A 14,839-nucleotide genomic window follows, 5' to 3' on the forward strand; every position below is an offset into this window, starting at 1 on the left:
CCTGCCAAGACTCCCACAGATGTTTTGGCTGCTGTTTGGCACAGATCCAGGTGCAACACTGGACCTCTGTGATAGCATCAGATGTAATTTTACGATTTGTAACGCACCTGCAGCGCCTTTAAATCTGTACTCAGATCTTTTTCACCTTCCTTCTGTTTACCAATCACGAAGTATTTACACTCCTGCGCCTCCCTGTGCGTGTGTGCGCGCTCACCTGTAGCCCTCGTGCTATTGTGGCGCATTCATACGCCTATGTGCGTCACAACCTTCTGAGCGAGTGGGTTCAGTGAGTGTTGATTCTCAGTGATGTGTGCGAGCAGTACATGAGCACCGTGTGTGTAATCACCTTGGAGGTCAGGTCTCTGTGGAAGATGCCCTTGCTGTGCAGGTACTTCAGTCCCCGGGCGATATCCAGAGCAAGGCTGAGTCGCACACTCCACGACAGGTACACGTCGCTGTCCAACAGCTGCTCGAGGTTGCCACCATTGATGTACTGAATTATCAGGAGACCAAACAAAAACACAATTAGTTATATTAATTATACTGATTATGCATGCATCTCATTCTGCTTAAAAATGTTGAGATAAAAGCTGCTTCCAGTGTTGTTAAAGGAAAATGCTTCCAGAGGTGTTTTCCTATTTAAAAAAAGAAAAAGGAAAAACGAAGCTCTTCCTCCACACAGACACCAAATGCTTGCTAATGCTTATCATCTGGGTTTCTTCTTACTGTAGGTTTTAATCTTTAACCTGACATTGCTTTCAGTCAAATGATTTTATTTTCAAAAACAACTTTATTTAACAAGGACAACAGCAGTCTGGATACTGCAAACATCGCTGCATTCTTAGAGCACACTGTCATGTGTCCACAACCATCCACGTTACAAGAAGGCAGCATCCGCTTTCCTTTTCTTCATGTTTGTTTAAACATCATCTCAGTTTACTTCAAGATACAGTGCCATGGCATCTACAGCGATTTCATAGCCTAGCATCCTTCTTCTCTAGAGGTTGACACAGATGGTCCTAAAATACTTGAATTTTACTGCATGTCCAAAGTATGTGAGGGTGCAGGTGTTCATGTGGCCAAACAGTCTCCAGCATTGCTGTTGTGCTATATTAATACAATGTAACTGAACTAAAATGTTGTCATACGCACTCAAACATCAAGTCTTCTGCAACAACAACTACGGATCCTTTTTTAGTGCATTTTGTTATAGTTAAGAGCAGATCAGAATTAAATCTCAAGTTTTCAAGCACTTAATCTTCCTGCGTTGAACTGTGCCAGGCAAACCTCACTGAAGATTAAAGTAGTTTATTTAGGCCACGACTTTTCATATTCATCAAGTCATCTGCTGGGTGAAGACTGGAAATCTGTTTGTATGCATTGTTATTTCAATGGTTGAAAATGTCACTTTCATTTATGAGAAGTTGAGCTGACAGCCAAATTTTGGGGGGAAAAAACAAAAAAAAAAAAAAAAAACTCAAAAAACCCCCCCAGGATATTCTGTAAATTGATATGCAACAGAAGCTCTCATTTGTACGGGAAGCCACTGAGGTTGCATGATAAACAATTTAACCACAAGGTGACAAGAATTTCCCCATTTCTAAAAATGTGAATGATGATAAAACCTCTTGGTCAATCAATCATTTAAATAAAAGAAAAAATTAAGAAAAACAAAAAGTTATAAAACCTCTGACCAACACGACCCACTAAAGACACTACCTGACGTTAGAGCAGGTACGCCTCTTCTCTCCTGACCTTTATGCTTTTTACTGACCAGCTGCTCAGTTACTATGGCAACATCTAAGAAACAGGTGACCTGTTATGAACCGTGTGACCTCAGTCTGGCCAGGATTAAGTGTACCGCAGTTACAGACGCTTGTACCGCCTGTTCTGGGTTTATGTGGAGAAATGAAAATGAAATCACCAATTTCAGAAGAAAAATCCTGAGAATCACATTCATCCAACCTGCCTAAACACTTAAACTGGAGGGCAGGGCTCAGTTAATTGAATAATAATATTTATGAGTCTTTTAAGATCAATTTTCAAATTAACTGACTAAATTAATGAGGTTGACACTACGCCTGCGTCAGACAACCTCTCAAAAATAACTGACTGCAACATGTAAAGTTTACACAACAGTAAACAAAGATGATATTAGACGGGTATATTTAGCAAATTAAAAAGCCAGCCGATGCCTTACAGCAGGCCTGATTCTCTTTCTCCTCCCCCCGGGACCAATAACTCGACCCATACTAGTTTGAAGTACAGGATCTGAAGAAACCATCTCTTTACGGCCAGATTTAAAACTCAGACGGTGAGATCAGAGTGCAATTTAAATTTGATTTCAAAATCAAAAGAGCCAAAACTTTTCATAAATGCCTCAAAGCATACATAAATAATGTAAAAGATATAAAATGCACAATAAATGTCACGTTCAGTGTAAAGTGAGCTCAAAAACCAATGTATAACATTAATTTAGGCTGGCTTTCTCATACAGACTGAATTAAAAACCACAGACTGAGGCTGCAGATATTTTCCCTCCATTTGATGAGTTTGACTTTTTTTTCTTGCTACAAGGGAATCTTGTTTGCTACAATGTTTATAGTGAGGACAAAGGCAGATAAATATCAGTTTCTGGTCACATCATTGCTTTCATGCAGATGCACACAGCCGCCTGTTACCACTACAAAGGGCAAAATGAGGAGATCAAAACCAGATCGCCATCTGTGCTGTAGCACATTAATGAGACTTACCTCTGTGAGAGCATGGAGCTGCCCCTCATGGACACACACTCCTATAAACCTGTGGGTAAAGTACAGGAACATATATTAATGTCAAGTCTAAACTTTTTAAACATTTCAAGGATTTTTTTTTAGTATGGTGGACACACCCGGGACAGGTTCTATCACAGGGTATATTACACAACCATTTAAACAGTGTCAACAGTTTAAAAAATGGTTTTATCAAAGCACGGCTGTTTTGAGAGGCATGTCCCGACAGAGGAAGCTGCCGGGCAAGTGTCGCATCTGCTAATCTGAATCACTGAGCTGGAACTCGAGACAGTTTGTGGCTTCTGGAGCATTTTATTGCAATCGTTCAATAACATGGTCTGCTGTGCAGCTAATTGCACCAAGTTGTTTTGCCGTTTGTTTTGTTTGTTTTAAATGTTTTTAAATCAGGTGTGGCGCACCAATGTGGTCTATGGACCTTTTATAGCCCACCCGCTTTTACATCCATGTACACTTCAGGCTACGGCAAAAAGTGCCAAAGACTCTTATTAAAAGGTCATTAAAAAGTTATTTTCAAGTCAAGTGGCCTTATTGTCATTTCAAGCATGTGCAGTGGTACAGTACACGGTGAACCGAGACAACGTTCCTCCATGTGGTGCTACACATGACAAACAAACGCAGGACTACACAAAGTGCAATTGTGCAAGAAAACCCCAAAACAAACAAAACCAAAACAGTTCAACACCGGACAGAACTGAACGATACAGACACAGCAGTGCAATCACTGACAATGAACCAACTGAAAATCTAGTCTGCGGGCTCTTCTTGTGGACCACACAAACCACATCTATCACCAGTGTTTGAAGGCCGATTATTCTAAACAGTGTACGATGAGACATGCCATCACAATGAAAATCAAACACTGGAAAGAAACGTTTTTAAATGAAAAGGTAAAAACTGAGTTTATGTTAACAGTGAGATGGAAAGCCAACATTTCAGTTACCTGAGTATGTTAGGGTGCGATAGTCGATTCATGAGCTGGACCTCCCTGAGCATGTTGGCCCTGTTACTGGCCAGGATGTTCATCTTCAGAGCCATCACCTGACCAGACACACGGTGTTGCACCTGGATGATGAAAGGGAAAGGAGCACAAACGCTTTATTTAGATCAACTGAAGCAACGAGAGCTGAAAAGCCGAAAAGACAATTTGTCATCACAAGCAAAAACACTTAAAATCTGCCTCACACCCCGGAAGAATCCATGACTGCTCCACATTTGGATGAAAGAAATATTTAAGACGCCTCACAGTTAACAGATGTATGGCTGAGGAGAGTAGGCGTGCGGCGCAGCGCTGGTGATGACGGATCTATCACACATGCATCAGTCACACCATCAACACCCTCTGAAGCAATAAAAATCTAAGTGCTGACTGAATGATATCTGGAAACCGGCCACGAAGCATTTAGAGGGTCGGTCGAGTTTCTTCCACACTCCTCTTGGCTGCTCGTCTGACCAAACCTGCTGCCATGACAATGAGGCCGTCTGGTATGGTAACTATGGCGATGCGACATGCTTCCTGGCGGGTGCATGTTTGTGCATATTTGCTTGGCAAGTAGTTTGACTTCCACAGAAATGTGTACGAGCAGCAGATGAAAGCAAAACACTCTGGGAATGTTTGCTGTGCGTGTGCGTGGTGAGAAAGGCCAGCACTTTAAGTGTTTTACATGTACGAGTAAGTGTGAAAGGAAAATGTTGGCATTGTGAATCAATTAGAGAGGACTGCTGCTAAATTCTGACTTCGTTTTCTATCATTTTATGCATTCTGACCCCTCACGCTTCATCTGCTGCCTTTAGAGATTTTTTGTAATTTAACAAGTCTATAAAAGTTAATTGTTTTACCATTAAAGCAATCACAAATACTTTGGCGTGCAAACAAATATAGCTCGATGATGTTAGAGTATTTAACTGGTCCAAAGCATTATTGTTACAGCCAATTAAGCTGGAATTAAAATAACTCATTTGTCCTCTAGTAGTGCTACGTGTATTCAACTGGTTTACTTTGGGTCCTGTCCAAAATGTCTAAAAGTATGTCTAGCAGCTCTGTGAGAGCGTACTCTTGCATAAAGGAGCCAACACCAAAAAAAACACAACATGCTGCACTGCTCCAGTAAATGCTGAGCCTTGCTATGACGCGCAACAGTGTTGTTGTAACATCTCACCACAAACAATTGTAACAGGGTATCGGTACATTTACAAATTTACCAGTTACTGAAAAATAAGTACGTAAATGTGAGAAAAGGACATTGAGCAGCTTGTAGAACCACCTTTATTATAGTGGAGGAATTTTGGGCCACTCTTCAATTCGCTAAGGTTTGCAGGCATTCATTCATGTGCCTCTGTCAGTGCGCCACAGGGTGCTGTGGCTGCAATGTAGCTGCCATCACCAGTGTGTGAATGTGTGGATGACTGGATGTGTAAAGCGCTTTGGGGTCCCTAGGGACTAGTAAAGCGCTATACAAATACAGGCCATTTACCATGTGCAGCTCTCAAAAAAAAAATTTCCACAGTATTTCAGTCAGGTTGAGGTCTGGACTTTGGTCCGTTACAACCCTTTAATTCTTTTTCAGTCATTCTGTTGTAGATTTCCTGCCATGTCTGCAGGTCATTGTGCTGGTGCATGACCCAGTTTCTGCCACGTGTCAGACAGCTGACCTCATACTTGACTCTAGAACATTTTGGTATTCAGAGGGATTCATGGTCGACTCAGTGACTGCAAGGTCCCCAGGTCCTGTGGCTGTACAAGCCCAAATCATCATCCCTGCACTACCATGCTGATATTTGGTTTACAGCAAACATGCCAAACATGGAGCTGTGCATTACGGCCAAACATCTCCACTTTGGTCTGTCTAAAGCACATTGCTCTAGAAGTCTTCGGCTTTGTTCAAATGCATCTTTGAAAACTGAAACAATGCTGCCATGGAGAAAAGAGGCTTCCTTCTAGAAATCCTTCCAAACAGGCCATACTTTATCTTTTTAAAAACTGCACCATCATGAATTTTAACATGTGACCTGAAGCTTGCAGAATTTGAGACGTCCGTCTGAACTTGGGGTGGATTTGCTAGAATATCCACTCGCTCCTGTCCTGTGAAACACTATATTAATAAAAAGTCTTAATACAGAATAGAAGACTTCATTTGATATCTTTTTACAACTTTTTTGACATAACTCTGGACAACACGGGTCAGAAAACCAGACAAATTTAAGTATAAGGGTACAAGCGTTTACATGGCGCATGCAGACATACATGCTTCATTCTTTTGCTCAGGTTTTTAGCCGCCAACTTTAAATCTGCTCTTTTCTATCGGTCAAATCACATCAGTCGAGCCTTCAATAGCTGACAACACCAAGAAAGGTTAAAGTGATCACACATGAACACCTTTCAGTGGTAGAAATTCAACAGCATTTTTACTTTCTGGAAAGCATTGGACAGCATCAACGCGTTAACGAGCTAACCGTGCTAACACCGGCCAGCCCCACGCACGGGGCCATCCGCGGTAACTCGTTAACAGAGATTTGCTGCGTTAATGCAGTTATGGCGTTAACATCATTTTAACGAGATTAACACTGACAGCACTATGATGTGGTTTTGGGAAGTATAATTTACATATACATGCCAAACAGACTGAATCAGTGTTAAATGTTTCTAAAGCGGTCTCTAAACCCCCTTTAAACCCGCTCAGTCTGTTTGTTAGGGTTAGCAGGATGCAATTCAGTGTCTCGTGGAGTCTTATTTACATGCACAGTCTAAAACAGTGACCTTAAAGCTTGGCTATACATCAAATATCCTTTTAGCTAACAATAAAAGCTAAACCGGTAACCTTTTATCTTCATTTGTGACATAATAAATGTGAAGCGAAGGAGTGAGAGAGCGTGAGAGAGGGTCAAAGTCTGCAGTCGTGAACTAAAGTCAGAGTGACACTGGCCTGGATCTTAGCTGAGCTCTGGATCTGACTGATGATAGAAAAACCACAAAGCCTATTAGAGTACAGACTAGAGTGCAGTGAGTAATCTCTCACACACACACACACACACACACACACACACACTCTGAGGCCGACTCTCATCGACTGGCTGCTGTGTCTCTTCTTAAAAAGGTCGCTCGAGGACTCCAGACTGCAAGCGCTGCACGCATGCATGGGTGCACACATGTAAGACTCGCACACGGACACAACTGCACTTGTGAACAGTCGCTTACTTCCTGTTGCAGAATAAAAAGGAAGGCTGAGCAGCACAAGTGTAGAGGGTAGAAGTGCAGGACTAATCTCCACTTCTCTTTATACATCTGCTGCACTTAGAGGCTGATGCAGACTCATGTGGGCTGGAAGATGGAGCCTTGAAGCTGATTAAAGGTTACTTTATACTTAAAAAGCCTCTTTGTGCACACATTAGCACCAATTTCTCTTGGAAAGCAGCCTGCATGGCTGTGGATTCACATCACACTTGTCTAGGTTTCTCTGCCTTCACACACTTAGACGATATCTTTTTTTTTTTGACACTCTGCTGTGTAATCCTGTGATTAACGGGCAGCCACACACAGACACACACTGACTCGCACAGGCAGGTTACATTGCAAACATGCACCAACTGCTGAGACAGCAGTGGTTGGAACTGCAGCCCTGTTCGACCTGTCAAATTTTGTCCTGACAGTTTAAGCTCCCAAACAAACAACCTCTCACTCATCATCATAGAGTCAGCCTGACTCAGCATGGAGCTCAAGTGCAAACCTTTCTTACGTGTGCAGTTTGGTTTTTTTGGCCATCTGAAAAGCTGAACTCTGTAAGGCTAACAGCGTATGCGTGGTGTTTTTCATTCCAAGCACTTTGATGGTCATCTCCAAGGACTCGCCACTGGAATGTCCATGCCTACATAGAGAGATTATCCATGATATGAACCAATTACACACATACACACACAAAAAAAAGACTTCTGCTCACATGCATGTGCCCAGCCACACCCTAACGCTCGCCTTCAAACACACAGAGCCTTGTAAAGTGCTGCTGTCAGCAGAGGAAAGGTCACTGGCATTTTTTGCCGTCTCGCTCAGTAGAGCCAACGTGCAGCAGCGTCTGTCATTAGCCAGCAGCCCGATGAGGCAGACTGATGCACAGCGAGGGAGGGAAGGACGTGCCAGAGATGCAGATGGACAACGCACTGGAAGGAAAGACTGGTTTGAAAAGAGCATATGTAAACCGTACTATGAGAAAAACTACACATTTGTTGCAGCCTCAGAGAGACCAGACCTGTAGTTTAACCTGACAGATGGTCGTTTCTGCAGTGCTGCGGTACTGCCAGGCTTCTTACGGTTAATGCAGCAAGCTGCAGCCAGGGTTTAATCCAAGCGCAAGGTACCCTCAGCCCGCGAACTGCTGTAAGGAGTCTCAATGCCAAAACACGGCAGTTGTTTTGGCATTTGCGATTAATATTTTTTAATATTAATGAATCCATTTCTAATGTTAGCTAGAGCTGCTAACTGACTTTGAGGCAAAGTGGATAAGAGGGAAAATTAACCAAAAAAAAAAATAAAAAATCATTTTGTTTATGTTGGCACGAAGAATATAATACACTGAAAAATGCAGTCACTGCTACTATTACTACCACCTATTTAACAAATCGGTTTCACCACAAACAAGTGAACCTTAAGGATTTTGGACTATAAACATAAATGAAACAAACATAAATGTTTTTGGTAAAGTGTAAAATGCAGATTACATTTTATGATATGTAAACACAATTTTTCCTGAATATCAAAGAAGCTTCACTAACATTTAAGCTGATGTTCATTTCATGTAATGCTATGTTTTGTGTGATTTCACCTTGTAGTGGCGACTAGAAAATCTGTGCTGAACAGATCACACACTGCTGCAGAGGGTGGAGTGTGGCTGGCTGTAACCACACACACACACACACACACACACACACACACACACACACACACACACACACACACACTGACTTTGCCTCCAGACATGGGGTCAACTCCAAAGGCCTTGAGGATTTCATGGTTACTTCAGCTTCCCACCAGCAGTAGCCCGTCTCTGGCTACTTTAATGAAAAGTAAATCAGCCTTCAAACCACATCAGAAAGTGGAAATACAAGGAGACTGGACTAAAATGCGTTTCTTGTAGTATACAGCAAAACAAATGTGGCAAATCTCCTCACAGTACTGGCTTGTAGATGCATATGAAAGAAAAACATCCCTTTCAAAAAAAGTAATAATCATCATCATCATCACTAAATGTGCTTCCTACACAGTATTTTAACAAAAGGAAAGCAACATTTATCTCACAATCAGCATTTCAAGACATTTTTAACAAAGGAAGCAACACATCAACCAAACTGACACGTGAGGTTTACGCTGAAGTGTGAAGAGACCAAGCAAAGTCCCGAGGGGGGGGGGAAGTAAACTTGTGTTTGATGGATAAAATTACTTCTGCAAAACAACTCAAGGCTTAAGCTGCTGCCTGAGGCACTGCTCTCAGTTATAGCGTGAAGAAGCTTACAGACTGCGTTTCAATAAGAACGCACGCGTGGAAACGACAGAGACGAGGCACCCAGCCAAGCGCTGGTCCATCAGTGAACGAGCAGGGAGGTCCCACTCTGCGCGGTCAGGTCAGGTTCAGAAACACAACCTGATCCAGGAGGCGTGCAGTCCACGAGCTGTCACAAAACCGATCACTGTCTGTTGCACAACAACAACACTGAGCCGGCCACGCCTCCTCACACACAGGCCAAAACAAAGAGGGGTCATTTAAGTTCACGCATGCAGCAACACACTGTCATCATCGCTGACCCCAGAGAGGCTGCTAAACCAGACAGAGGAACATGAGGACCAGGTCTGGATCGACTGGATTAATACATGCATGAGACATGACTGATATTTTATTTATTTATTTATTTTTTTTTAACTAAGGTCATCGAGTGTCTGATTATTTCTAGAAAAATTACTTCCTTCACTGATACATGGACATACAAGATGTTATACAGCTGTAGTGATAGCTTCTAGAGTCCATATTAAATACAATATAAGTAACACCTCATCAAATCCATGCGCATAAATGACAACACCAACTTTTTAAAAATTATTACCTAACAACCCCCGCCTCCCCAAGACTGGATCTACCTGGGAGCTGTGCTGGAGTCTAGTAAGAAAGACAGACCTGGGTCCTTGCCGTGTTAACCTTCTTAAATGCAAGGAAATCATCCGGAGGCCTAATTTTTAAGTGAATTTCAAAATAAAAGACCAAAAGAAACAAAGTCCAAGGTGGAAATTCATTCAGGTACACTTTGGAAAGTGTTATTTGTAATTACCTGACTATTACTTGTCCTTAATTTCAGATTTTTAGGGGAATTTATGTTTTTATCAAATATAGTGAGGACATATTTCCGCTGGATTTGGAAGTGGCAGATTTTGGAGGAAGATATATGTATGAAACACAAACAGCCAATAAATTACCATGTGTGGCTTTAATACTGCAAGTAGTGAGAGAGAGTACATCTTGTTTTCTTGAGGTGACTCCTTAATGGAACAGTGAACTGAGCCACCGTCACTGGCGACACAAATACTGAACCACTTGTTTACCTTCTTACAGGGGAGTTGCTCTCCTTGAGGTTTAGCTAAGACTACAGCCCCACCAACAAGTGGACGGGAGGAAACGCTCATTGTGCACCAATGTAAACACACAAAGTGTCTCCTGATATAAATCTATTGGTAACCACGAGAGGGGGTGAAAAAGGGAAAAGAAAAAAAAAAAAAAAAAAAAAGAAGGGAAGGACCTGAAAACATAAGTGTTGGGCAACTCTTGCCCAACTACCTATTTTAATCCACAGTCAAGTTGAAAAAATTGCATTCAATAAACACAGCGGTTTAAATGAAGACGTGAAACACCACACGCTCAGCACTTTCGAGTTTGTGTGGCCGTGCAGAATATAAACAAAGATAAATATTTGTGCAGCGAGCTGCAGCAAAGCAGGCCCCGACTGGAATGACAGAGGAAGGGAATAATGAGGGAAAAGTGCCACACTAAAAGCAATCATTTTCAAGTCTGCACTGGCTCTCCCATACCAACACCACCATCCAACAGTAACACAAGCACATACACCCAGCCCGCCTCCTAATCCCAAACACTGAAAATGATCACAGGCACACAGGAGACAGCTGATGATGGATCGTGGTTTGTGTGTATGCAACACAGGAGATCTGTTTTTTTCTCCTCCTTTGTTGTCGTTTTAGATTTCCAGAGCTGAAATCGTTCCAGCCACCGGGATTTACTAAGAACCGATTACATCCTGACACAGGACGTGTCAGGATGTAATCAACATGACAATGATCCAGCAGGACGCTGGGAGATTCCCAGATTTGCTGGTTACAAAAATGTTTTATTTCCCTCTCCCCCATGCCATTTCAGGAAGTGTAAGACCAATACGATGGAAGAAAAGATTTTGTTTTCTGCAAGAAAGTCGTTTTTTCTAATATAAATCGACCTGGGTAATAAATCCATAAAGCAACTGCCAAATCTATAAAATGTTAGAAAGAAGAGGAAAACATTCCTGCCACCATCACAGAAATCCCAACATTGAGTAACAGGTACATCGGGGGTATTTCTTCAGTAATTAGAGGATCCACTGAAAGTTAAGCTCAGCTAATCCAATAAAAACCGAATGAGTGAGAGGCAGAGTAGAAATGTTATGAAAATGCAAACATAAACGAGTACAGTACTGTGCAAAACTCTTTGGAAAACCGTCACTTCTTTACATTTTACATGGACAGTGAGACATATTTGCAAGCACACACACAGAAAGACGCTATATACAGTGGGGCAAAAAAGTATTTAGTCAGCCACCGATTGTGCAAGTTCCCCCACTTAAAATGATGACAGAGGTCAGTAATTTGCACCAGAGGTACACTTCAACTGTGAGAGACAGAATGTGAAAAAAAAAAAAAATCCATGAATTCACATGGTAGGATTTGTAAAGAATTTATTCGTAAATCAGGGTGGAAAATAAGTATTTGGTCACCTCAAACATGGAAAATCTCTGGCTCTCACAGACCTGTAACGTCTTCTGTAAGAAGCTTTTCTGTCCCCCACTCGTTACCTGTATGAATGGCACCTGTTTGAACTCATCATCTGTATAAAAGACACCTGTCCACAGCCTCAAACAGTCAGACTCCAAACTCCGCCATGGCCAAGACCAAAGAGCTTTCGAAGGACACCAGGAAAAGTATTGTAGACCTGCACCAGACTGGGAAGAGTGAATCTACAATAGGCAAGCAGCTGGGTGTGAAAAAAATCAACTGTGGGAGCAATCATCAGAAAATGGAAGACATACAAGACCACTGATAATCTCCCTCCATCTGGGGCTCCACGCAAGATCTCATCCCGTGGGGTCAAAATGATCATGAGAACGGTGAGCAAAGATCCCAGAACCACACGGGGGGACCTGGTGAATGACCTGCAGAGAGCTGGGACCAAAGTAACAAAGGTCACCATCAGTAACACACTACAACGGCAGGGAATCAAATCCCGCAGTGCCAGACGTGTTCCGCTGCTGAAGCCAGTGCATGTCCAGGCCCGTCTGAAGTTTGCCAGAGAGCACATGGATGATACAGCAGAGGATTGGGAGAATGTCATGTGGTCAGATGAAACCAAAGTAGAACTTTTTGGTATAAACTCAACTCGTCGTGTTTGGAGGAAGAAGAATACTGAGTTGCATCCCAAGAACACCATACCTACTGTGAAGCATGGGGGTGGAAACATCATGCTATGGGGCTGTTTTTCTGCCAAGGGGACAGGACGACTGATCCGTGTTAAGGACAGAATGAATGGGGCCATGTATCGTGAGATTTTGAGCCAAAACCTCCTTCCATCAGTGAGAACTTTGAAGATGAAACGAGGCTGGGTCTTCCAACATGACAATGATCCAAAACACACCGCCCGGGCAACAAAGGAGTGGCTCCGTAAGAAGCATTTGAAAGTCCTGGAGTGGCCTAGCCAGTCTCCAGACCTCAACCCCATAGAAAATCTGTGGCGGGAGTTGAAAGTCCGTGTTGCTCGGCGACAGCCCCAAAACATCACTGCTCTCGAGAAGATCTGCATGGAGGAATGGGCCAAAATACCAGCTACTGTGTGTGCAAACCTGGTAAAGACCTATAGTAAACGTTTGACCGCTGTTATTGCCAACAAAGGTTATGTTACAAAGTATTGAGTTGTATTTTTGTTATTGACCAAATACTTATTTTCCACCCTGATTTACGAATAAATTCTTTACAAATCCTACCATGTGGATTCATGGATTTTTTTTTTTCACATTCTGTCTCTCACAGTTGAAGTGTACCTCTGGTGCAAATTACTGACCTCTGTCATCATTTTAGGTGGGGGAACTTGCACAATCGGTGGCTGCCTAAATACTTTTTTGCCCCACTGTAAGACTTGCAACCATTTCTGATGAGGTTTCAGTGAACAGTACATGGGTCGACTGAAGGGCCAGATGCATCAGTCAGGTCCTGTGCTGGATTTTTCCCACTTTAAGGACTTTCAGATATCGTTAATCTACTGTAGATGTTTTTTCCCCAGTCCTGACACATCTTTTGTCCTCTACTTGCCCAGTTTTCCTCAATTTTTTATCTCTCTCTCTCTCTCACACTCACACACACACACACACACACACACACTCTCTCACACACACACACGATTCAACTAATGAAATTGGAACAAGTTCTGTGTTTTTGTGACAGGCTGCCAGTAACAAAGTGCCAAAAGACATAACTTCAGTCTCATTGTTTACCATGCTGTTTGTTATATGCAGACGATACAAGCTCATTTATCGAGTTAGGCATCTTTATGTACCTAAATGATTCACAGGTCAATGTTAAGTGGCTTAAATAAAATAATCCTGAAATTGAATAAAAATACAACCTACCTACAAAGCATACTCTATTAAGGAATATTTAAGGAAGAAACTTTATTAGCTAGCACGTTTATTTGCTAAATATAATGTACATACCGTAAATGTCGGGCTATAAGCCGCTACTTTTTGCACAAGCTTTGAACCCTGCGGCTTTTAGTCAGGTGCGGCTTTTCTATGGATTTTCCATGATTTTTGTGATATCGTAAGACGATTTGTTTTGTGTGTTCCGCTGTTGTACGGCACTACGTTGCCTGGCGGAAGGATCGGGGTTCAAGAGTGGTATGTTAGTCACATGTCCGTCCGCCAGGCAACGTAGTGCCATACGAAGTAGCGCGAAAAACAAACTTCAAAGTAGCGCTACGCATTCAGCGGGAGGCGTGGATGATGAGCGGCGATAAACTTGCAAGTTATGCCCAAAAAGCAAGTTATGCCCAACTCCACCGGTGGATTCTGACAGCGTGGAAAAGTGTGAAAACATCCACGATCACCAACGGATTTTGAAGGGCTGGACTGCTGCATGATGGAGAGGAGGACACCGCCACGGCCCTTCTGAGGGTGTTCGACTCTGACACTGACAATGAGGATTTCTTTGGTTTTGAAAGTGACAACGAAGGAGAGAAGAAGAGTGGATGACGAAGCCATCCTGAGCCTGTTTGTATCCGACACTGGAGAAGAGGACTTTGGTGGTTTTAGTGCGCAGGAAGAAGAGAAAGATGGTGGTGAATGACTGACTTTTCTTCTTGTTAAAGCTGTGTCACTGCACCTGAGCCTAAAAGGTAGTCTGAATCTATTTTTCTGGTGTGCTGTAGGTTACTGTTATGTACTACATGTGCAAATATGTACCCATAACTTGTTTTTCAAAATATTAATAAAAGTGATGTCTCCAAACAGCCATCTCTTTCCTGACAATTCCCTTTGTGCATATTCTCTTACATATGATAAGTCAACATTGAAACACCTGCGGCTTTTGGTCAGGTGCGGCTAATGTATGTACAAAACAGGATTTTCCCCTGATTTTAGCTTGTGCGGCTAATATTTAGGTGCGCTTTGTAGTCCGGGAAATACGGTATAACCCGCAAACTAAACAAAATTAATTTCAGGTCTACAAATAGTGGATAAATGACAGCTTGTTAACTATAGCGGGT

At 42.4% G+C, this 14,839-nt stretch overlaps 1 protein-coding gene across 1 annotated transcript in view; it reads right to left on the reverse strand.

Moving 5' to 3' along the window:
• tesk1b (testis associated actin remodelling kinase 1b) overlaps positions 1-14,839 on the reverse strand; it is a 35,234-nt gene that overhangs the window by 10,860 nt on the left and 9,535 nt on the right. Inside the window, exons 3-5 of the mRNA XM_085398418.1 lie at positions 3,733-3,854; positions 2,754-2,802; positions 347-493 (exon numbers count right to left, since the gene is read on the reverse strand). Of these exons, the coding sequence (XP_085254544.1) occupies positions 347-493; positions 2,754-2,802; positions 3,733-3,854 (318 nt within the window). The remainder of the gene's footprint in view (positions 1-346; positions 494-2,753; positions 2,803-3,732; positions 3,855-14,839) is intronic.

The sequence above is a fragment of the Rhamphochromis longiceps genome, linkage group LG3 (assembly GCF_057381845.1).
Source record: "Rhamphochromis longiceps isolate RC_006_pf linkage group LG3, R_longiceps_female_GT1.1, whole genome shotgun sequence".
In the NCBI taxonomy this organism is placed as follows: Eukaryota; Metazoa; Chordata; class Actinopteri; order Cichliformes; family Cichlidae; genus Rhamphochromis; species Rhamphochromis longiceps.